We start from the raw sequence: 24,601 nt of genomic DNA, 5'->3' as shown, positions 1-24,601 counted from the left end.
GCCAGAGGCGTGCAGGTATTATCTGCACCCGAAATTTTAGCAGGATAAGCTTTAAAATTTGCATCCTGTGCCACGGGAAGCCAAACAGCTTCCCATAATGGCCCAGAGCAGAAACCTCCAGCAAGCCTGTAGGCAGTAGACGTCGAACGGTGCAGCGATCGGGCTTTTTCAGTTTAGAGAAAAAAGGCAAGTAAATTAGACATGATAGCAGCGTAGAGAAAGTGGATAGAGGGTTTTTCTCCTTCTGCAATGTAGAGAAAGTGGATAGAAGCTTTTCTCCCTCTCGCATAATCAGTCAAAGGCAGAATTAGCCCCTGAAGCTGGATGGTGGCGATTCAGCGCAGAAAATAAAGGAAGCACTGCTTTGCCCTGTGCCTTAGTTAAACTGGGGGTTGGACCACCCCAAGATTTAACAATGTCTGCCAGCTTGGATGGCTATGAAAAAGGAGTGTTGGGCAAACTAGTGGTGGATAAGGTTGGGTCGTAATGAGTACTGGTTGCTAGAGATCACAAACAGGAAAATGCTTGTGGCATTCATGTCTTTCTTATGGGCTTCCCACAGATACCTGGTTGGTTGGATGCTTGACTGAAATTTGGCTGCATTGGCCACTGAGTGTAAGCGTGGCTGCCTAATGGTCCTTGGATGGGTCTTCCTCTTCAAATAAAACCCCTGCGCCATGATTTGTTCTTTTAAATTCCAGGATGCCAAAGTGATTTGTAACTCTTGTGGGTTCCTAGACCCTCCGGTCATCTTGACTTGGGCATGTGCAACACCTTTCCATAGCCATGTCTCCACTTTAATAATGTCAGCTCTGTGCGTTTGTGTTGTTTTGCCTTCTCACAAGCAGCACTCAGGCCTGGCCAGCAGAAGACACCTGGAAAAGTGTTGGCTTACGAGGGGGTCTTGCTAGGCTTGTGTGGTGGCGACGGCCCTTTCCTGCAGAGATGAGGAAGGCGTACAGTATGACAGCTGTCATTTACCAAGTGCTGTCGCCCCTTGCTCTCTCTTACGCTTTCTCCTCTCTCTTTCTCTCGGCTCCAGATTTTCTTTTTCTGCTTCGATTTTCTGAAGCACATCACCTCCGAGGAGTTTTCGGCTGCTAAGCCGCCAAGGTAAGGAGAGCCCACAGTAGGAGCTTCCTGCTACCAAAGGCAGCCTAAAAGAATGGAGAATCTTGTTAGCACACGCTCTTTCTACTGGGAGATGGGAGACCCAGGTGCCTTGGCCCAATTTGCTTTAATTTATTCTGCACTCGGAAAGCAGCGAAAACGGGGCCACATCACTTTCTCTGAAGAGGTTTGGGCTGCAAAGTCCTACATAAGGGGAAAAAAAGTGGCCGTGAGTTTGGTCGGTGCATGGGGTGGATTAACGGGCAAAAGGGCCTCTCGCCTCGTACAGGTTGCTGTTGAAACAGCACTGCAGCTGTGGCAGTAGCATCACCTTGAAGATGGTCCAGAAGCAGCAAGCAGTGCAGAATTTGGCAGCCAGGTGCCCCAAAGCGGAATTGTGTCACCGATCCTTAAAGAGCTTCCCTGGCTGTCTCTTTCTTACTGGGCACAATTTCAGGTGTTTACCATGGAGCCCTATACAGCAGGGGACCCAAGTCCATTGCATGCCAGCCTACGCCTTAGGGTCTGAAAGGAGCTATCCTGCTTGCAGTTCCATCAACAGTTGTGGTTTGCTGTGTGATAGGACAGCCCAGGGCCTCCCTTCTCTGTTAACGGCCCCTGGGATGTGGAACTCTCTCCAACTAGAGAGAACAGATGTCCCCCAGATTACCGTATTTTTTGCTCTATAAGACACACTTTTTCCCTCCTAAAAAGTAAGGGGAAATGTGTGCGCATGGAGCGAATGCAGGCTGCGCAGCTATCCCAGAAGTCAGAACAGCAAGAGGGATTGCTGCTTTCACTGCACAGCAATCCCTCTTGTTGTTCTGGCTTCTGAGATTCAGAATATTTTTTTCCTTGTTTTCCTCCTCCAAAAACTAGGTGTGTCTTATGGTCTGGTGCGTCTTATACAGCGAAAAATACGGTACCTGGTTTTTTTGGATTTTAAATGATAGACCTTTCCCCCCCTGAAATGGCTGGTTTTAAGAATTGTTTTCTTCAGCTCTATGATTTCTTGTTTTTTGTTTTTAAAAAATTAATGGTATGGATAGTGTTCAGCGTTCCTTCTCCAAATGGTGGCTAGCAAGAGACTTCTGGGCAGAGCCCAGTCAGGACAAACTTCTATTGTTTACCGGCCCAACTATGAGGCAGGGTGAGGCCGCCACCTCAGGCGGCAGAGGCCCCCAACGCCACGCTGGCAGTGGCGAAACAGCACCAGCGCTAGTTTCCAGTGAACTCTCACAAGACCTTGCCAAAATCTCTCAAGTTCTTGTGGAGTTCACTTCCACTTGTATTTGTATTTTTTTAAGCCAAATACTTCCAAAAATTCCTTTCTTCTGTGGCAGGGCTAAATTCCCTCCTGGTCAGTAGCTGTTTAACCAGTCAAGACCTGGAGGAATCCTGTTTCCAAGTCTGTTTTCCATTGGTGGTTCAGTGGCATCTGATGACTGTCATGTTTTGTCTCTCCCCTCCCTAGACGGAAGAGCCTGCCACCCGGATTTACTTTGGAAGAGATCTGTATGCTGAGTGAGTGTCTCTTGCCGCCTCCCAACCAGTCCCCCCTCTAGCCTCAACTGGGTCTGCTTTGTGATGGCGGGTGGGGCAGCAAGGTTTCGCTCACTAGGGGAATTTGGGGAAAGCCTTTGAGAGCCATAGCTCATTGCAGTTTCACAGGAAGGTGGCCAGGTCACTGGATTCAGATTCCAGAAAAGATGGGTGTCTCTACAACTGTAACGGAAATCTACTCCAGCTGCTGATTGAAAATGAGGATAACGAAAGGGGCCTGCAACAAAATGTTGCAGTGTAGAGCATTCCCCACTTCCGGGGTATCTCCCCCTTCTCCCTGCCCCTCACCAGTTTTCTATTTCCTCGCAAACAGTCAACCAGCCCCCCCTGAGCACGCTCAGTCATCACTGGGCTGCTTGGAGTTCCTTCCCCTTTCAAGTTTCCCCCTCCATAAAGATTTTTGAACTAATGTAATGCCGTCCTGTTAGCAAAAAGACTTCTGTTAGTGCAGTGGAACTTTCCCGCTTTCCCTGCATGCCCCCTTCCCTCCCCAAATCTGCTCCCGAGGGACCCCCCAGAACATTTTTCTTTTTGGGGGGGGCACATGGGGAGAAATTTGATTCCACAAACGGTGCACATGGGATGACTTTGCTGGATACCATGCATGTTACATAAGGGCCTATGGGATAAATCCTTGAAACCGCTGAGGGACAAGTGTGTGTTCTGAGATAACCAGACAACTGTAATTGGTGTGCAATGCAATTCTGGGCTGCATCAATAGGAGTATAGCATCTAGATCAAGGGAAGTAATAATGCCACTGTATTCTGCTCTGGTCAGACCTCACCTGGAGTACTGTGTCCAGTTCTGGGCACCACAGTTCAAGAAGGACACTGAGAAACTGGAACGTGTCCAGAGGAGGGCAACCGAAATGGTCAAAGGCCTGGAAACGATGCCTTATGAGGAACGGCTAAGGGAGCTCGGCATGTTTAGCCTGGAGAAGAGGAGGTTAAGGGGTGATATGATAGCCATGTTCAAATATATAAAAGGATGTCACATAGAGAAGGGAGAAAGGTTGTTTTCTGCTGCTCCAGAGAAGCGGACACGGAGCAATGGATCCAAACTACAAGAAAGAAGATTCCACCTAAACATTAGGAAGAACTTCCTGACAGTAAGAGCTGTTTGACAGTGGAATTTGCTGCCAAGGAGTGTGGTGGAGTCTCCTTCTTTGGAGGTCTTTAAGCAGAGGCTTGACAACCATATGTCAGGAGTGCTCTGATGGTGTTTCCTGCTTGGCAGGGGGTTGGACTCGATGGCCCTTGTGGTCTCTTCCAACTCTATGATTCTATGTGCTGCCGCAGAATGTGGCAATAATTCGATTTCCTGAGAACTTATCACCCAGATCAAAGCACACATACACAAACTGCCCAGTCCTCTTAGATTTGAAGACCCAAGGGTATGTGTGCAGTGCCTGCTGAAATTTCAGGATCCAGAGAGGTGGCAGAGTCAGGCCCCATCTACCCTAGGTGTTTAAAGTATCACTTTATAAACAGTCATGGCTTCCCGCAAAGAACCCTGGGAACCGTAAGGAGAGCCCTATTTCCCCTCACTGAAATACAGCTAACCTCAGAAGAGGGATTGATTGTTAAAGCACTGTGGGAATTGCAGCTTCTAACAACTCTTATGACCCCCAGAAAAGTACAGTTCGCAGGATTTTTAAAGAAAAGCCACGACTGTTTCAAGCGGCCTGGTACTGTGCAGATGCGGCATAAGATTTCCAGTGACGGTGGCGGGAACTGACTTTCCTGCATAAGTCCTCCTTCCCCTTGACACTCCCAGCGGCAGTTTTTAAAGTTACGCAAAATCAAAGCAGTCACGCAGGTGTGCTTAATACGCCTAATCCACTGGGCTGCAGCATTTTCTGGTCAGAGAACTTGGCACTAAATTCTGTGCCCAGAGTATATACATGTCCCTGGTTCTTACGGGGGGGGGGGAATCTCCCATCACGGGTGAAAAACATAAGATGCTGTTCCCTCCCATTTTGCAGGTGGGGAGCTGTGCTTGGAAAGGTGGGGGGTTTCCCCAGGGAACCCTAGCAAGTTTGTCACTGGGCTGAGATCTGAAAGCAGGTGTGAGTCCTCAATGCTCTCAGATGGGGCTTTGCTGATGGGGGGCAAAGGCCTGCTTGCTTTTGACTAGGATTGTAAAAGACTGCCTGTTTATCTTTAAAAAGGAAAGCTCCGGTGCCCCAAGAGCAAGGGCAGCTGTGACTCCTGCCTCACTATTGGCCCATTTATGACATCATCATCATCATCATCATCATCATAATTAATAATAATTTATTTATATCCCGCCCTCCCCAGCCGAAGCCGGGCTCAGGGCTCAGGACTTGTAACCCATGCAGTGGGTAGGAGAGGAGAGTGGGCAAATTGGGTCTGCGTCTTCTTAGCCCAGAGTAGTGAACCTGTGGTCCTTCAGATGTCGGACTACAACTCCCATCAGCCCCCTCTTTGGGGAGAGGCTGTGGCTCAGTGGCAGAGCACATGTTCAACCCCTGGCAGGCACCAGGCAGTTCCCTGTGGTCCCGATTCCTGGCTTTGCTGCCCTGGAGCTGCTACGCATTTGGGAGTTTGGTAGCATCTGGCATGGCCGCAGCTTCCCCACCTCTTCCTTGCCCCTCCTGAGCTCCTAAATAAACAGGTGCTGCCTCTGAACGAGAGCCTGGCAACTCTTGCGCTTACCACTGCAGGTGGTAATGCTCAGCCTTGGGACAGATCACTGAACTGTCATCTTTGCTAATAATTAAAACAAAAAAACCCAGCCGCCTCTCTTAAGTTCTGCCATGCTTTTCTCAGCTGCAGCTTGAAAACGGTTTGGCTGTTTCTGAGAAGTGCAGGATTGGAGCTACATATATGCCGTGGAAAGAAGAGCCAAGTTCTTTTGTCTGTGTAAATAAGCAAATGTATAAACAGCTCACACTCTTCTCGTTATGGATATGTCTGCTGATACCTCTGGTTATGATGTCGGACACCCAATTCCCATTTCTGACCACATGGAACCACATTGTAGTGGTACCTCGGGTTACAGACGCTTCAGGTTACAGACTCCGCCAACCCAGAAATAGTACCTCAGGTTAAGAACTTTGCTTCAGGATGAGAGCAGAAATTGCGCAGCGGCAGTGGGAGGCCCCATTAGCTAAAGTGGTACCTCAGGTTAAGAACAGTTTCATGTTAAGAACAGACTTCCAGAACGAATTAAGTTCTTAACCTGAGGTACCACTGTATAACATTGCCTCACCTTCCCCCACCCTTAAAAAAAAATAGGTCAGTTTTGGAATCTCATCAGGCAGTGAAGCTTGTTTTCTTAACTTTTTTATTTAAAAAAAACCACGTTTGCACCCAGTAATCTTATGCTTCTTCAGCATAACTGCACAATGTACATGCAATCTCATGTGATACCTGTTTGCATAGAGTTCATAAACAATCTCCTGTTCTTTTTGCAAGACTACAGTTAGACTTGTATGGACTGTACTGAAAAACGGAATCCAAAATATGCCTCCGAACCTCCTGCCTATCACATAGGAACTATTTATTATGAGTAACCAAACAGATGTTTCTCCTTCTGATTAAAGCTGTTAATAATAATAAATTTTATTTATACCCCGCCCTCCCTGGCCAGAGCCAGGCTCAGGGCGGCTAACAACAGTGAAATTACAGTAAAAACATAATGGGGGGGGCACAATTTAAAATACAGGTTAAAATGCAATTTAAAATGCAGCCTCATCAGAACCATAAAGGGAGGGAAACATATGGGTCAGACTGAGTCCGAACCGAAGGCCAGGCGGAACAGCTCTGTCTTGCAGGCCCAGCGTAAAGATGTCAAGTCCCACAGGGCCCTAGTCTCTTGTGACAGAGTGTTCCACCAATTTGGGGCCAGTACTGAAAAGGCCCTGGCCCTAGTTATGACCAATCTAACCACCTTGTGACCTGGGACCTCCAAAATGTTGTCATTTGTGGACCTTAAGGTCCTCCGCGGGGCATACCAGGAGAGGTGGTCCCGCAGGTACATAGATCCTAGGCCGCAAATATTAAAACGAACTGTTGTGTGAGTTCATGTGTGGTGGGGATCTCCATGTGAGGTTTGTTTGCGGGGATGCTGGGTCTGCTACTTTATAGAAGAAAGGTAGTCCGACGTTGCTCTCTTTGTGTTCCAGAGCAGAGGGACCGGGGCAGCCCTACTAGTCTCAGCAGCGACTTCTCTCTTGTGATGGAGAACTCACCTGGGGCTGCAGGGAGCTTCACCTACGAAGCAGTGGAGCTGATGCCAGCAGGGTCCCAAACACAGGCTGCTTGGTAAGACCGTGTGTGCGTGTATGCATGTGCCTTCAACCATGGGGCGGGTGTATGTGGGGCAGCGCGTGCATGGCTTTAGTGTGCCACAAAAGCAGTCCGTTACAATAGCTTAGACAGGGCCTAAGGTACCAGCAGCTACATCCAGGCCTCCCACCCTTCCCAATTTTTGAAGTAGTGACCCTAAAGGTACCTTGAGCCAACTTCACCCTCGGTGTGTTGCTGGGCTGGCTGAGGTTCCAACACGCCTCACACTACATCCAGGTGCAAAATTAGGCATGCACATAAACTCAGTATTATTGCAGAGACCCTGGGGAACCCATTAATTTGGCAGAGGGCACCTGTCAAGTCAGAAATGGCCTGCCTAGTACTCCATACACACACGGTGCATTCCTCTCACCTCACTGGTTTCTCTCCCAGTACTGAATTAGAAAGCCTCTGGGACATTATACAGTGGTACCTCGGGTTAAGTACTTAATTGGTTCCGGAAGTCCGTTCTTAACCTGAAGCGGACTTTGCCATTGAAAGTACAGTGGTACCTTGGGTTACATATGCTTCAGGTTACATACGCGTCAGGTTACAGACTCTGCTTACCCAGAAATAGTACTTTGCTTCAGGATGAGAACAGAAATGGGGCTCTGGCGGCGCGGCAGCAGCAGGAGGCCCCATTAGCTAAAGTGGTGCTTCAGGTTAAGAACAGTTTCAAGTTAAGTACAGACCTCGGAACGAATTAAGTACTTAACCCGAGGTACCACTGTAATGGAAAGTGGATTGATCCGTTCCAGACGATGAAAAACACCCCCTAAAACAGTAATTTAACACGAATTTTACTGTTTCACGAGACCATTGATCCATAAAATGAAGGCAATAATCAATGTACTGTACTATAAAATAAATAAGACAGTATTTTAGATGAAAAAAAATAGCATTTATTTCTTTTCTTACATGCACTCATTGTTTGGATGGGGCTCAGGGTCCTCTTCCACAATCACACTCAGCTTGGCTCCTGGCATTCGCAGAGGCCTCAGAGAGCTCCCACGGCTGGAGTCCAGTCGTGGAGCCTCTGCAGGCCCTGCGGACGTCGGGGATTGGTTCCCGGCATTCGAGGAGGCCTCAGAGAGCTCCGTAGGCCCCGCGGATATCTGGGTTTGCCTCCAGGCAGCGGCGAGGCCTCCAAGAGCTCAGACAACGTACTTCTGAGTTACAATCGTTTGTAACCCGAAAAAACGTAAGTTGAAGTGTTCGTAACCCAAGGTACTACTGTACAGTCATAGAGTTGGAAGGGTCCCACAGGGGTCATCCATTCCAACTGCCTGCGATGCAAAAATCTCAGCGAAAGCATCCATGACACATAACAACCCTCTCACTTATAACTAGGAATGTTCTTCAGCCTGGGCACGGGGGGCCCTTCCAAGCCAAGGGGCGGGAGGCAGGCAGGCAGGCAGGAGTGACTCAATGGATATAGGGTTCTACCTCCCGTCCCCCATCTTGACTGCACAAAATCCACCTCCTAGGGCTAAAGTTGGCCGTCCTACATTCCGGAATGCCGCTCTGTGATCTGCTGGTAGCAGGGCTTGCGAAGGCTCCTTTCTGGGAAACTGGAGAACTGCTGCCTGTCACCATAGATGACACTGAGCTGGATGGTCCAGATGATTAAGCAGATGGACTGGATGATTAGGAATAAGGCAGCTTCCTCTGAAGAAAAGGCTCTCAAATCCAGGGGGGAAGCCAGCCCACCAAGCATGACATACAACTTGGCCCTAGGATAGGCAGATCCTTGACAGTGAAGGTCATTCCGGGGGGGGGGGGGGAGCTTGTTCTTCCCTCCCCTCCGTTGGCCTGGACCTTGAAGTCTATGCCGGAGAGGAGCTAGCGGGAGAAGAGGAGAAGCACTCCCACATAACGGGAGGGTAGGGAGCCAAAGGCTGGGGATTTCGGAGCCTTGCCCGCGGGCCTGCCCTGCTCAGTTTAATTTTTCTTTCTCCTCCCCAAGCACGTGTGCTAATGATATTTTACAGTGCAATTATTCTGAGCTAAATCTGGGCTGTGCTGAGAGGCAGCTGGAAATCCTCTGGGCAACAGTGAACCCTCAGCTTGCTGTTGCATGCCTGGCTTCTTGGAGTGCAAGGGAGAGAGAGAGAGAGAGAGAGAGAGAGAGAGAGAGAGAGAGAGAGAGATCTGTTCAGAGCATGGGCAGCCCTCGAAATGGTGGCCCTGCCAAGTCTGCTCAGCACCCCGGTCAAATTGCAGGCGGCACACAGTAGCTGACAGTGAAAACCTTGCAGGGAAAGAAGGGCTGGCAGATGATTCCGCAGGAGCTGGAAGCTGTCCTGGGTTGCCAGAATTGCGTGCAGGGCTGTCTGGAATTCTGAGCTGGAAGGCAGATTCTGTAGCCAGAGGACTTCTTTGTGTGCGCACACCGTCTCTGTATTTCTCAATTTACAGCATGTGCAAGGATAATCCCGGTCCAGTGAGGGCTGTTGTATGTGTTGGAAGGGAAACCTGGAGGAGTGTCAGGAGGCACCAGCTGGGGAACCCCCCAAGAGAGGAAGGCTCAGAGCCAGGAGATTGGTGGTGGGACGACAACAAGTGGCCAGAGGGAGAAGAGGGAGCAGATTTGGGGGGAGGAGGCGTCGGAAGCTGAAGAGGCAACAGGGTTTAGTGAGCAGGAGGAAGCTGGGACAGAGAGCAGTCCTGATTCAGAAGCTGGAGAGGAGGGAGGCCAGGAGAGAGAGGAGGCCGGCTGCAGAAGAATACTGGGAGTCGTCTCCTGCTGCTGCAACCAGCTCCCCCTCCCTCCTGGTCTCCCAGAACACACAGAGAAATGAAAAGAGCAGAGGAGAGATTGATTGTGCACAGGCACAGTCTCCGATTGCTGGGCAAAAACCCTGGAGACTTAGGCAGCCGTGGAAAGGCAGGGACCTTGCACCTGCCTCCTTGGGGCAAGACCTGCGGGGAAGAGTTGCTGGGATCACTAGGCCTGCACTGTTTTGGGTTCTTCGAATAAACAGTTAACTTCATTGACATCGTGGGTTTTTATCAGTGACCTACACCTGACTCCGGGACGCGGGTGGCGCTGTGGGTTAAACCACAGAGCCTAGAACTTGCCGATCAAAAGGTCGGCGGTTCGAATCCCCACGACGGGGGTGAGCTCCCGTTGCTCTGTCCCTGCTCCTGCCCACCTAGCAGTTCGAAAGCACGTCAAAGTGCAAGGAGATAAATAGGTACCGCTCCGGCGGGAAGGTAAACGGCGTTTCCGTGCGCTGCTCTGGTTCGCCAGAAGCGGCTTAGTCATGCTGGCCACATGACCCGGAAACTGTACGCTGGCTCCCTTGGCCAATAAAGCGAGATGAGCGCCGCAACCCCAGAGTCGGTCACGACTGGACCTAATGGTCAGGGGTCCCTTTACCTTTACCTTTACACCTGACTCCAGCTGCTGACAAGGAGGAAGTTGGTACTCAGCCCAGGAATCGTAGAGTTGAAAGGGACCTTGGCTTATTCTGTCTCCTCTGACCCGGGACCTTCCTTTAACCCAGATGTGCATTTGGGAAAAGGGCCATGGCTCCTTGGGTCGCTGTCTCCAACATGGGTCCCTCCAGGTGTTGGGACTACAAGTCCCATCATCCCTTGCAGCAGCATGGCCACGCTGACTTGGAACTCAACATCATCTGGAGGGTGCCTGGTTGGAGAAGTTTGGCATAAGACATCGGCCGTGTAGGCAGTTTGGCGCAAACCACAGTACGCTCTGTCTCCACAATCAGAGGCACCAGCCCTCCTGGATGTCAGTTGCTGGAAACCGCAGGATGCGGGGAGAGTGCCTTTGTGCTTGCATCCCGCTTGCAGGTTTCCTACAGGCTGGCCACTGCGAGAACAGGATGCTGGGCTAGATGGCCGTATCCTGCAGGGCTCTTCTTGCGTGCAAGGGAGAAAATCGAATCTCTTCCATGCAAGGAAGCCCATTTTTAGCTGCCAGTTCTGGGCCTCTCCCTCTCTTTCCCCCCGTGTGCTCCCCACCCCCCTCACAGAAGCTGGGACGGTTGCGGAAGCTGCGGGGAGCCCTGTCCTGTTTTTAAAAGCCTCTCTCTCTTTTTAATTGCCTCTCTTCTCTGCCTGCCTGCTTGAGTGCCTGTGGCTGTGTTATTAGGCACTTCATTAAGTTGCAGCCTTGTGCCCGCGCACAATGCAGCAATCACAAGGCAGGGAGCGCATAAAGGCTCTCGAAAGCCTGGCCCCGCTGCCTTGCCGCTCTGGAGAGTGAGTCGCCGAGGGTCTTGCGAGGAAATCCTGGGGTTTCAGGAGAGCCCTTATTAACGTGCGCAGCAAGGGGTAATAAGCCAGGCCTCTGATAATCGCTCAGCAGGCAGCGAGGGAAACAGAAAGCATTGGGGCAGCAGCAGGGAGAGGGAACGGCTGTGGAAGGTTCAGGTCTTCCAGCTGCTAAGGGCTGGCTTGCACCAAGCCTCCCCTTGGACACGAGCGGCCCTATAGCTCTTCCAGGGCCATGTGTGTCTGCAATCGAGAGGCGTGGTTTTTTAATTATTATTTGTGCAAATCTGGCCATAGCTAAAGGCAGCCTGCAGGTGTTCCTGGAATCACAGCAGCTGGGGAGAAGGTGCCGCTGTGCAATGGCTGCAGCCCACCTTCCGGTTTCACCTAAATGCTTAATCCTAGCAACATCTACATTAAACATAGGAAACCCTGTGTGAATGCACCCTTTGGGGCAAGGAATTCCTGGCAACTCTCCTTGGCAGTGGGGAGATGGCTCCCAAGGCTGCGTGGTAACACCTGGGAAAGCAGAACGAGATGGAAGAGAGAGCAAATTTGTCACAATTCTGCTCTTAAGCCTGTGTCTGTCCCCCCCCCCCATCTTTTTTCTCTGCTGAGAATCAGTTCTGCAAAGATTAGTATTTGCTGCGTGCTCTTTAGCTTGCTTCCAAAATGTAGCCTGTCCTCAGAATTTCAGTACAGTGGTACCTCGGGTTACAGACACTTCAGGTTACAGATGCTTCAGGTTACAGACTCCACTAACCCAGAAATAGTACCTCAGGTTAAGAGCTTTGCTTCAGGATGAGAACAGAAATTGCGCGGCAGCAGCAGGAGGCCCCATTAGCTAAAGTGGTACCTCAGGCTAAGAACAGTTTCAGGTTAAGAACGGACCTCCGGTACGAATTAAGTTCTTACCCCAAGGTACCACTGTATTTTTGGAAGGGCTTGAAAGATAGGAGGTGAGGGAACGATGAATATGAAAGCCCAGAATACAAAGGGAGGAGGGGGAAAGGTTAAAGGTTAAAGTCCTGGTGTTTTTAGGTCGTGCGGGTGATAAAACGTCATGGAAATGTTCAGAGAGCAGAAATGTCACTCAGTGCAAGCTTATCCCAGTCAAGTTTGGGTCTATCTCGCCCTTCTCAGCGCAGGATCCAAGCTTTGCTTCACAATAGCAGGTGCTTGGAAATCAAAAGAGTGAATCTCCATAGCAGCAGCAGCAGCAGCAGCAAAGCCCCATTGTCTTGGGAACCTGAATTAAGAACTGCAGAATAGGCAGCTGCTGGAAGTGCTTGGGGTCTGTCTCCGAGAGAGCTGCTGTAGTAGCAGAGAGACTCAGAGCAGGGGAGGTGAGCTGGAAAGTTTCCTGGTTCAGATCTTGCCCCAACCATAAACTCGCTGTGCTGACTTTAGGCTTATCATTGTTCTCTTGGGCGTAGCCTTCCCATCTGCGAAATGGGAATAATAGCGACTCTGTAGGCTGTAGAGCGCTATGTAAATGCCCTCTTCAGCAGTCTTTCACCTGACGGCTAAAAATCTTCTAATAAGGCTTTTAGGGTATGAATAGCTTTCAGCTCCTGTTCTGATTGTGATTTGCTGTGTTGCCGGAGGGTGATTGTCCCTTTGTATTCTGGGCTTTCTATATTTTTTTTACGACAGTGTAACTCTGTAAGTTCAGTAGATTAACCTATTGTTAGCTACCATGAGCCATTTCTAACAGAGGGGTGGAATAGAAATGTGTTATATGTATTTTTTATCTCTTTTTCTTGTTGTATAGATTATTATTTTTTTCAAAAAAGAAAAAAGATCCACGATTATGGGAATAGGTGACCCCCCCCCCCGGCTGCTGTTCTCTTTGGAGAGGATGCTGAGCGCCAGTTAATGGTCTGAGCATTTTGAGAGTCCAGGGGAGTACCTTGTAAACCTTTGGCCTGACCTCCCTGGAAGCCGTTTTGGTGGAGAGGGAGTGGAGCAGTTAGGAGGCAAGGAGGAACCTGCCTTGAGGCGGCCTAGACTTCCAGTGTGGTGTAGTGGTTAAGAGCGGTAGTCTCGTAATCTGGTGAACCAGGTTCGATTCCCCGCTCCTCCACATGCAGCTGCTGGGTGACCTTGGGCCAGTCACACTTCTCTGAAGTCTCTCAGCCCCACTCACCTTACAGAGTGTTTGTTGTGGGGGAGGAAGGGAAAGGAGAATGTTAGCCGCTTTGAGACTCCTTCGGGTGGTGATAAAGCGGGATATCAAATCCAAACTCTTCTTCTTCTTCTTCCCCACTTGGCTTGGCACTCACAGCCCAAGTAGGTGCATTTCCTTATTTTTTTCTGTACTACTATTTTTATTTTTATTTTTTGCAGGAGGAAAAACTGTGCCTCTTCCCCACAGACAGTCCTGTGGGGTCGGCCGCAACAGTCCGAGGAACGGCTGCCCGTCCAGGGTGTGCTCGAAGCAAAGTCCTCCAGCTCCTCCTCTTCCAACCACTCGGAGAACTTCTCAAGGCTGGGCAGCAGTCCTCTGGAAGTGCCCAAAGCCAGGTGAGAGACGGAGTGAGGCTTGTATCACTTTGGAGAGCGGGGGGGGGGGGGGCAGGTTGCCAAGCTGCGCACAACATTGGCAATGGTCTGCAAGAGAAGCGATGGCGGCAGCATTCTAGCAGCTGCCCATGAAAGAAACCCTCCTTTCCCCTATTTAGAAAAACCGGGCGTTAGGAAGGAATCGATCATGCAAATGTACACAAATTTCCTTCTCAGGCGGCTGTTTGGGAACTTTTCGCCAAGTGCCGCCGCAAGGAAAAAGCACCCGCTGCCCTTCCCCTTGCGGTAAAAATATAATTAAAGTGGCAATTTGCTGCTCTTTAGTTCCACCCGGATTCTGCCACCTGAGATGTCTGCTCCTGCTGCCTCAGTTCTGGGCCCGGTGCCGACTTAGCAGAATGAGGAGAGGAAGAAAAGCACTGAGTCTGGGGGATGGCAGCCTTTGAGGCTGGAGGGGGTCAAGAAACTTCACTGGGTTGTACTGGCTGCACAGGAAGCAGTACAGTGGTACCTCGGGTTACAGACGCTTCAGGTTACAGACGCTTCAGGTTCCAGACTCCGCTAACCCAGAAATAGTACCTCAGGTTAAGAACTTTACCTCAGGATGAGAACAGAAATTGCGTGGCTGTGGCGCGGCGGCAGCGGGAGGCCCCATTAGCTAAAGTGGTACCTCAGGCTAAGAACAGTTTCAGGTTAAGAACAGACCTCCGGAACAAATTAAGTTCTTAACCAGAGGTACCACTGTACTAGGTCGAGCCAGATATCCCTAAAAATTCCTGCTTAGCCCTTTTACGGCTTTAGGGATTTCCCACTGCCCACAGTTTTCAGTTTGTCCATGAGCTCTAGAATTTTTAATTCTGAAAAAAGGGAGTGGGTTGACATTTTTGGCAGTGCCAGAAGTTCTGCTTCCAGGCTTCAGATCATGCATTTGGCCTAGCAAAGTGCCCTGTTTATGTCTGTTTGTAAAAGCACCCAGAGGCACTCTGGTACTTTCTCTGCATCTTGCTTTGGAAGGGGATGCTAGAGGACTGTGTTAAAACGTAGGCATGGCTAGCAGGGGGCTGTGCCATGAATGCTGGAATTGGGAGCTTGGGGAAGAAGGTGCCAGGCCATCCGTGGGCAAGAGAAGTTAGGCCGCCTGAAGGAAGCTTTCGGTATCATGCAGGTATGGCTCGATGCAAAATTATTGAACAACTGCTCCAAATTCGACTCTGTAAATTGTGTCTCTCTTCTTCCTCTCCTGTGGTATTGAACAAACCCGTCGTAAAGATTTGTTTAAAGGGCTTGAGCATGTTTGGGTGGGTAGGGAGTCTGGGAAGAAGGCAACAATTGGTTAGTGCCACGTGAAATCGTTTCGGGACCAGGATCTGCAGTGTTTTAGGAACTACATGGTCTCGCTGTTGCTCTGTTGAACTTGAAAAGATGTACAGGTTACCAACCGCCTTATGCTGGAGATGTGGTCGGCATTACGTCAGATTTAGTTGTATTTAGAGGAAATGCAAACGGAAAGATTTTTGGGGGCTAAATTGCAAAGGAAATCGATCAAATTGTCGTTTATGAGTCAACGATGGGCGCCGCGATTTTTTATTTTAAGGTACCGTATTTTTCGCTCTATAAGACGCATCAGACCACAAGACGCACCTAGTTTTTGGAGGAGGAAAACAAGAAAAAAAATATTCTGAATCTCAGCAGCCAGAACAGCAAGAGGGATCGCTGTGCAGTGAAAGCAGCAATCCCTCTTGCTGTTCTGGCTTCTGTGATAGCTGCGCAGCCTGCATTCGCTCCATAAGACGCACACACATTTCCCTGTGCTTTTTAGGAGGGAAAAAGTGAGTCTTATAGAGCAAAAAATACGGTACATACTTCCAACGAAAGAGGGTGAATTTGGTGTGCATTCGTTAGCCTCGACATATGTATTAATAGCAAAATATTGGGGGGAAACTGCAGATCCCGTCAGTGAATGGGGAAAAGCAATGTGCTTATTTTAAACATATAAAAGACTCTCCCTTGTGGCTTGAAGCCCTGGAGTGTTACTTCCAACCCTTAAGCCAACCAGAGGCCTCTTGAGTCATTAACCAGGCAAGTCTTGAACTATCTGAAGTGCTTTTCTAAAAATGTCAGGGTATTGATTGCAATAAGAAACTAAAACTGGCTCGAATCAAATGCAGTTCTTGTCAAGGAACATGAGTTTGGAAAGGCAGAGAGATGAAAAGCATAGAAGATTTAAGAACTATAGATCTGAACCAAAACAGATCACACACACAACCTCAATCTGTAGCAAGGAAGGAATTGGGTATACGAACCGAAAGCGCATAGCAAAGAAAACCACAAAGCTGAAATCTAGATAGCATACAAGTGAGATAGTGCTAAATGTTTCAGAGTAGTGTTTCAAATTTCGGGAATGCTCTCTGCCCGCTTTCTCCCCTACCCCACCCTCGGCTGCAGCCAGAGTTGCTTTAGAGCTGTCTGTTGTTCTGTCCATTGGTGTAAGAGGAGACTTGGCTTGTGCCCCTTCCATTTGAGGAGGGAGGTGGCTTGTGCCCGCAGGCAGGTGATATCTTTTCGCGATGGCACCCAATTCAGGAAATTAATGTACTTACAGAAATTTATCTCCAACTATCTTTGGCAGCGCTGTAAAGCCTTCCCCCCCCCCTTAATTCAGGTGTGCGGTTGGCTGATCTTCCTCCAGCACCGTTCGCGCTTTGTCACTTGTGCAATTGTCTGACTTCGAGATTTTTACCCTTAGGTCTAATTGTATGTTGTATTTCAAATGAGATGGTGCCGCCAAACCTTGCCCTCCCATATCCACCCTGCCATGGAGACGATACCTTGGTTTTGTATCTTCCCTGAACAAAATAAAAAAATTCCTTCCAGTAGCACCTTAGAGACCAACTAAGTTTGTTATTGGTATGAGCTTTCGTGTGCATGCACACTTGGTGTCTGAAGAAGTGTGCATGCACACGAAAGCTCATACCAATAACAAACTTAGCTGGTCTCTAAGGTGCTACTGGAAGGAATTCTTTTATTTCATTTCGACTATGGCAGACCAACACGGCGGCCTACCTGTAACTATCTTCCCTGAGTACAGGATGGTATCGTTCCCCCCTGCCATCCTATCCGTGGTGTGGCCTGGCTGTTGCATTTGTTCCCTCTGCATATTTTAAATTGGGGCGGTATTTGCAGAGGCTGCTCTGTTGCCAGCATCATAGTTTGGGCCGTGCACTCCATCTCCTCTAGAGACAGGCAGATCCCAACAACCACTAAGGCTACAACTGCCAGGGAATAAACCTGGGGCCCCCCTCTGCATGCAAAACTTGCACTGTGCCTCTGAGCTGTGCTCGCCTCCTCCTCCTTTTGCTCTGGAAAAGGCATGTTCCAGTGTCTTCTGCTTTGGGGGCTGCTTGCCAGGGAGGACCCAGCCCCCTTCTCCCATAGGGTGATGACATTGTTATGTGTGTGTGTGTTTGGCGTTACAAGGGTCTTATCCCGGGAGCGTGTGGCTCCTCAGGCCCAGCAGCTCTGCCGTTGCAGATTTATTTTGGGGAGAGCTGCGGGCAAGGTAGCCACGCTCTTGAAAGTTCCATGGCAGCACTTGGGGGCCCTGCCGCGCTGGCAGGCTCAGCTATGCTATCTCGGCTGAGGGGCCGGCACACAGCCTTGCCAACCCGGAGGAAGGAGATGGCTGCGCGTGGCTTTCAGATCTTCTGGACCCGTGGCCATGGCAACAAAGCACTTAGCGTTTGCCGCAGCGGAGGAAGCGGGGCATTCCGGTGGGCCAGCAGCTACTACAATAGGTAACATAATTGGCTACCTGCCACTTCCCAAGCGCACTGACAGGCAGGAGGCACGCAGGCAAGTCACGCTGAGGCCGCTGGGAGTAGGAGGAGGGCGTGAGAGGAGCGCAGCGCATGCTAGCTTGGGAGAAGGAAGGGAAGCCGGGGGGGGGGGTTGTTCCCTTCCCTTCCCCAAGAGAGGGAGAGGGGAGCCTGCCAGTGCCTGGGCAAACTGGCAGGCCAGGCAGAAGGAAACCCCCGCGGTTGTCTGTCTCCGCAGACTGGATCAGGGAAGCTTAATTGAAGCCAAATAGGCATATTGGTAGTTAAGCTGGCAAGCGCACGCATCCCTGCACTCCCGATTGCCTGAAGCTGTGACTGAGCGGAAGGAAAGGGCATTGCTCAGTATTGCCCTGTGGGGGTTTGTCTGCTTTCTTAACAACAGGGCCAAGGAAGCCTCAAACGCCTGGAGGGTCTGATCAGGCCTCTCCCACCTGTCCCGTGCGAGGGCAGCCAAGGAGCTTGCCTGCTAGACCGCCCGTTTGAGCGACCGCCCCCTGTCATCTCAATCTAATCAGCATGTGCCCCATTAACAAACGAAATGCGCTGCAGCAACGTATTTACCGGCCTGTGCCACATTTTAATGGGGGAAGCTGTATGTGTGTCGTCGTCCACCACTTCTCCCCACATGGATACTGATCTCTGTTGTGTTAATATTGCACATGAAGGTAGCTAATCTCAAAACGTTCTGCAGAAAAGCTGGGGTAGTCTGGTACCGTGAGGAAAGAATCTTGGGAGCTTCAGGCAAACGCTTGAAGGCAGGATTGCCCCTTCTTGCACCTTATTATTATGATCGGCTAGGCTGTGCAAAATGGGCCCTGGGGTGCAGAGTCTGTTCCACTGTTGCCGTTTGCCTTGGGAGCGAGGTGTGGCCCCCTCCGCTGCGGAAGCATTCCTGGGTGTCCGCAGGCGGCGGGATTAACGCCGTGTAAGATGCGCGCAGGACAGTAATGTGGCTTAGCAAACTGGCTAAGCCGCGCCTGAATGCGCTTTTGCTAAACCCATTAAACAAAGCTGGCACAATGCGCTCAGATCCGCCGAGCAGCTCCGGGTCTGGAGACAGCTTTGTCGAAATGCGTAAAGCACAGCGGCAACTGCTCCCGGCCGGCAAGTGAGCACGGGGAGACCCGTCGGGGTGGGGTTGGAGCTTCCCACAGAGCTCCGAGATGCTGTGGTTTCTGTACTTCCTCGTTTCCCTTGTATGTGTGCGAGGCGGTTCTTTAGCCACTGAACCTGTGGTAGAATGATACCAGGGAATGAGGGAGCTAGCCCTCTAGGTCTGCCTTTTGGCAGCTGAACCCGGCCTCTGTTCCCGTGCATCTATTTCGCAGAGTTAACTAGACGGTTGGAAGGTTCGGGACACCTGAAAACAAGAGCTTCTTTATGCAGCGCGTAGTTAACCTGTGGAACTCCCTCCCACCAGAGGCAGCGACGGGCCCCCAACTTGGGTGGCTTTCAAAGAGGATTAGACTCATTCAGGGAGGAAAGGGCTGTCGAGGGCTGCTGGCTGTAATGGCTGTGCTGTTTCCACAGTTGGAGGCAGCAGTGCTTGCTGGAAACAATGGGAGGAGTTCTTGTGCTTGAATCCTACTTCCTGGTTTCCCTCCGACATCTGACCGGCCACTGTGAGAACAGGACGCTGAACTGGACGGGCCATTGGTCTGTCCCCACGGGCTCTTGAGTTCTTCTATCCCAGCACTTCTCTATGATCAGGGGAAGCCCATGATGTCATCCCGATGATCTGCTGGTTTCCACTGATTGAGGTTGTGGAGGAAGCTGCTGCTGCTGCTGCTGTGTGCTGTGAGCAAATACCCTTCTCCTTGCACGCAAGCGTCCTGGCTCTTGGCCTTAATGGCCCTGTAATTATTACCCTGGGTCAGGCCGGTAAATGCTCTAATGTGACAGCAAACAGGCATGGCTGAAGCAGAGTGCTGCCGGCTGCCAAGTGCGTTGCTCATTTGCCGGCTGTGCTTCTGGTCCCTGCACAAAGATCTCCTGCCATCCAGCTGCTGTTAATAGAGTAATTATTAGCTTTCTGGTCTTTATGGTTAAATATTTATGTCCTGGGAGCGCTCCTTAACGCCATGTCTGCTTTTTGCAGGCAGCTGATTAAAGCAGGCAGGCGCAAACAGGCAACCACCGGCCCAAAGGTGGCGGCAGTCGGTGGGGGAAGCGCCGTACCAAGCAAGTGAGCAAAAGTCCTGTGCCTGGACGATCCAGATTTCCCCACCACTACCACCACCAAAGGGACGCGGGTGGCGCTGTGGGTTAAACCACTGAGCCTAGGACTTGCCGCTCAGAAGGTCGGCAGTTCGAATCCCCGCGACGGGGTGAGCTCCCGTTGCTCGGTCCCTGCTCCTGCCAACATAGCAGTTCGAAAGCACGTCAAAGTGCAAGTAGATAAATAGGTACCGCTCCGGCGGGAAGGTAAATGGAGTTTCCGTGCACTGCTCTGGTTCGCCAGAAGCAGCTTAGTCATGCTGGCCACATGACCCAGAAGCTGTGTGCCGGCTCCCTCGGCTAATAAAGCGAGATGAGCGCCGCAACCCCAGAGTCAGCCACGACTGGACCTAATGGTCAGGGGTCCCTTTACCTTTACCACCACCAAGGAAAGCTGGAATTTGCAGTCTGTACAACTGCATGGAGGACTGTGTGAATTGCACCAAGGGGTTTTTTGTTGTTGTTGTTTTTGTTTTGCAAATTTATTCGGCTTATTTTTAATGCAGAATTTAATTCTGTGTTTGTACTGTAAACCACCCTGTGATCCTCAGATGAAGGGCAGCACATAAAGTTAATACATAACAACAATAATTTTTAAAACTGTTAGGAGCTGGGGTTGCACAGTGCAAACCACAGAGAATCTCAGAGGGAGCTCTTGAGTTCATAAATTTTGGGCAGTGTTGCTTGCCCACTTTTTTCCAAGTGCACTTTTGCCAGTCCTAAGAATTTAGTTTCCCCCCCTAAATGAAAGCGGAGATTCTTTGGAAATGTAAATCTGCCCCTGTTGCCACGTTCTCCTTTTCTGCATTGGGGGTAGTATTATGGTATGGATATGCATATAGCTGAGGCTGCTGGTTATATTTGCTGCTTCTACATTGGACAGCTGATCTAAGGAAGAGAGCATGAGATTGACTAACAAGCTCATTACTGTAAAGAGGTCCACCGACAGGACAGTGAGAACCTTTCAGTATCAAGGATATAATTAGTGGGTAAATTTTCCCCAACCTGGTGCCCTCCGGCCATTGTTGGACTACAAATCCCAGCAGGGACGCTGGTGGCACTGTGGTCTAAACCATGGAGCCTCTTGGGCTTGCTGATCAGAAGGTCAGCGGTTCGAATTCCCACGATGGGGTGAGCTCCCGTTGCTCTGTCCCAGCTCCTGCCAACCTTGCAGTTCGAAAGCACACCAGTGCAAGTAGATAAATAGGTATCACTGCAGCAGGAAGGTAAACGGCGTATCTGTGCGCTCTGGTTTCTACCACGGTGTTCTGTTGCTCCAGAAGCGGCTTAGTCATGCTGGCCACATGACCCGGAAACCTGTCTGTGGACAAACGCTGGCTCCCTTGGCCTGAAAGCTCGATGAGCACCGCAGCCCCATAGTCGCCTTTGACTGGACTTAACCGTTCAGAGGTCCTTTACCTTTACCTTTTTTACAGATCCCAGCACCCACAATCAGCATGCTCAATAACAAAGGAGTTGCAGGCCAACAACCTCTGGAAGGTACCAGGCTGGGGGAGGCTGCTTTAAGCTATGGGGCTGGCCTCAAGCCAGGGCTCAACTCTGGAAGAGAAGGCCCAAGCTGTGAAGCATGAGGTTTAGAGCTTTTGAACATCCCTTGTGGGGTGAAATCCTGGAAAGCTGCTGCCGTGGAGTGTAGACAGAACTGCGCTTCTTAGGAACCCTCTACCTGAGAGCTTGCTGTTGTTGTTGTTTAGTCGTTTAGTCATGTCAGATCAGTCTTGGGGAACTGTGCCCCTCCACTTGTTGTGATTCGACTCGCAGCAAAGCCAACCGGCAGGGAAGGATGAGTGTTGTCGTCCATCAACTTTTGGAGACCACATCATCCCCAGCCCTGTAGTCACAGGTAGCAAGACTGAGCCACGGAACAGGGGAGGGGACCATTTAAATACATTTCCCCCCCATGGACTAGGTCTTTCTGGTTTTGTGTTAAAGGAGCCTGGCTAGATGGGTTGAAAAGCCTGTAAAGTTCTGCGTTCTGCGACCACCTGGGTGCCAGCAGGGCACAAAGGCAAGAGCCCATATCCGTACTTCGTCTCCAGCCTCTGGGGCTCAGCAGCCTGTTGTTGTTTAGTCGTTTAGTCGTGTCCGACTCTTAGTGACCCCATGGACCAGAGCACGCCAGGCACTCCTGTCTTCCACTGCCTCCCGCAGTTTGGCCAGACTCGTGTTTGTAGCTTCGAGAACACTGTCCAACCATCTCGTCCTCTGTCGTCCCCTTCTCCTTGTGCCCTCCATCTTTCCCAACATCAGGCTCTTTTCCTGGGAGTCTTCTCTTCTCATGAGGTGGCCAAAGTATTGGAGCCTCAGCTTCAGGATCTGTCCTTCCAGTGAGCACTCAGGGCTGATTTCCTTCAGAATGGATCTTCTTGCAGTCCATGGGACTCTCGAGTCTCCTCCAGCACCATAATTCAGAATCATCAATTCTTCGGCTATCAGCCGAAGAATTGATCCAGCTCTCACTTCCATACATCACTACTGGGAAAACCATAGCTTTAACTATACGGACCTTTGTTGGCAAGGTGATGTCTCTGCTTTTTAAGACGCTGTCTAGGTTTGTCATTGCTTTTCTCCCAAGAAGCAGGCGTCTTTTAATTTCGTGGCAGTGATCCTGGAGCCCAAGAAAGCAAAATCTCTCACTGCCTCCATTTCTTCCCCTTCTATCTGCCAGGAGGTGATGGGACCAGTGGCCATGATCTCTGCTGCCAGTTAGAGCAGCCAATATAGGGTACAGAGGGGTAAGGCATAGTCATAGCTTCACATGCAGAGCTCTTTCAAAAATTAAGCCCAAACTGAACCCTGCACCAAAGCCGGAATTCCATTCTTAGGCCACCACAGGTTGGTGGTATTTGTGGATTTTAGGTTCTCTCCCACCCCCGTTCCTAGCTGGCTTGAGTGACGGATGTGAAGAAAGAGAAGCCAGAGCTGTCAGAAACCTATATAGCTCTTCCTGGGAGGGAAGGGTGGTGCAGTGGAGAGGAGTGACCTAATTAAACGAAGCCCTTTCTCCAGAGCTGGAGCTTGAAAGAATCTGGGCTGCTCGAAGACCCAGCAGATCTGAACGTTCTTCCTGCTAGAGGAATGGGCTGCAGCAAGACTCTCCCTGTCTGTTTTGCCTCGCCTTGATCCTGCTTTTTCTTCCAAGGGGCTGACTTCCAAGGAAGCTGCCTTATACAGAGTCAGACAGAGGCCCATCTGGCTTGTTATTGTCCGCATGGACAGCTCTCCAGGGTTTCAGATGCAGGATATTCCCAGCCCAACCCATTTACTGGGGAGGTCCCAGTAAATATTTCTCGGCTTGGTGGATTTCTGGAGTTTGGTCCCTTGTGCTTTCTACCTGTGCTGCTAATGAAGCATCGCCGACTCTGCTTTATATATATAATTTTTATTAGATTTTCTGTTTTACAATTTAAAGTACTCATTTTAACATCCTTAAAATATCAGTGACTTCCCTTCTCCTCTTTCCATGGTTCATTTTACGTATCTCACATCCCTGCATCTTTTACAAAACTAAACCATTCAGTATTCCATTATTGCATCCATCAAAACTTATTTACACTGTTGAATTTATCTTAATGCTGCCAATTTTTTTCATGTCTACACAGTTTCCCCCCATATAGTCAATAAACATTTTCCAATCTTCTCTAAAAGTATGTTCTTCTTGTTCTCTTATTCTATGTGTTAAGTCTGCAAGCTGAGCATATTCTGCCAAGCTTAAGTTGCCGTTCTTCTTTGGTTGGGACTTCGCTCGTTTTCCATTTTTGGGCTAACGAAACACAGGCCGGAGTAGCAGCATACATAAAGAACCTTTTTTGACACCTGGGAATTTCAGCCTGAATTATCCCCAACCAAAAGGACTCTGTTTTGGGGGGGGGAAAGAACGTTTAAACATTTTTTTCAATTCATTATGGATTATTTCCCAACACTCTTTTACCCTTTTACAAGTCCGCCACATGTGAAGGAACGTTCCCTCAACCTCTTTGCATCTCCAGGACTTATCTGATTCAGTCGCCAACCCTGTTCTGATTCAGCATCAAAGTAGTTGAGTTCTACTTGACTCCATCACCCCAGGAAAAGGCAGCGAGTTTTCACCTGTGTGAGTAAAAGAGCGTAGGTGAATCAGGGAAGCAGAGGCGTCTGGGAAGGTTTACGTATGGGATGCCGCCTGGCGACACAAGAAGATTGCAGGGGCAGTAGGAGCAAACAAGTCTTTCTGTTTCCTGAGCTCAGGGATAGCCAACATGTTCCAATCCAATTGCTAATGGACTGCAGCTCCCATGAGCCCCAGCCAATGCAGCCGAGGATAATGGGAGTTGGAGTCCAGCCAGAACATCCAGGGGTGCAACACCGCACTGGCCACTCCTGCTTTAGTTAACAGAAACACTAGCAGAAATACCATAATTCTGACACAGCTCTTGAGGTTGACTGTAGAGCAGTGGTCAGCAAACTTTTTCAGCAGGGGACCGGTCCACTGTCCCTCAGACCTTGTGGGAGGCCAGGCTATATTTGGGGGGGGGGATGAATTTTTTGCCCCACAAATAACCCAGAGATGCATTTTAAATAAAAGCACACATTCTACTCATGTAAAAACACGCTGATTCCCAGACTGTCCGCCGGTCGGATTTAGAAGGCGACTGGGCCAGATCCAGCCCCCGGGCCTTAGTTTGCCTACCCATGCTGTAGAGCCACAGCAGCACATACATTTCAGAGAGACGGCACTACTTGCTAAAACAATTTTTTTGAAAAAGATTTCACCACCAATTGGGTCCCTGGTATTA

At 50.0% G+C, this 24,601-nt stretch overlaps 1 protein-coding gene across 3 annotated transcripts in view; it reads left to right on the top strand.

Moving 5' to 3' along the window:
- MTMR14 (myotubularin related protein 14) overlaps window positions 1-24,601 on the top strand; it is an 86,372-nt gene that overhangs the window by 45,053 nt on the left and 16,718 nt on the right. For 2 of the 3 annotated variants that reach the window (XM_053378471.1, XM_053378472.1), the window contains exons 14-17: window positions 1,043-1,113; window positions 2,585-2,634; window positions 6,825-6,963; window positions 13,576-13,752. In XM_053378471.1, the coding sequence (XP_053234446.1) occupies window positions 1,043-1,113; window positions 2,585-2,634; window positions 6,825-6,963; window positions 13,576-13,752 (437 nt within the window). The remainder of the gene's footprint in view (window positions 1-1,042; window positions 1,114-2,584; window positions 2,635-6,824; window positions 6,964-13,575; window positions 13,753-24,601) is intronic. The other variant, XM_053378473.1, reaches the window with a different exon arrangement.

The sequence above is a fragment of the Podarcis raffonei genome, chromosome 2, assembly GCF_027172205.1.
Source record: "Podarcis raffonei isolate rPodRaf1 chromosome 2, rPodRaf1.pri, whole genome shotgun sequence".
NCBI classification, from domain to species: Eukaryota; Metazoa; Chordata; class Lepidosauria; order Squamata; family Lacertidae; genus Podarcis; species Podarcis raffonei.
This window is presented reverse-complemented; position numbering and strand designations above follow the sequence as displayed.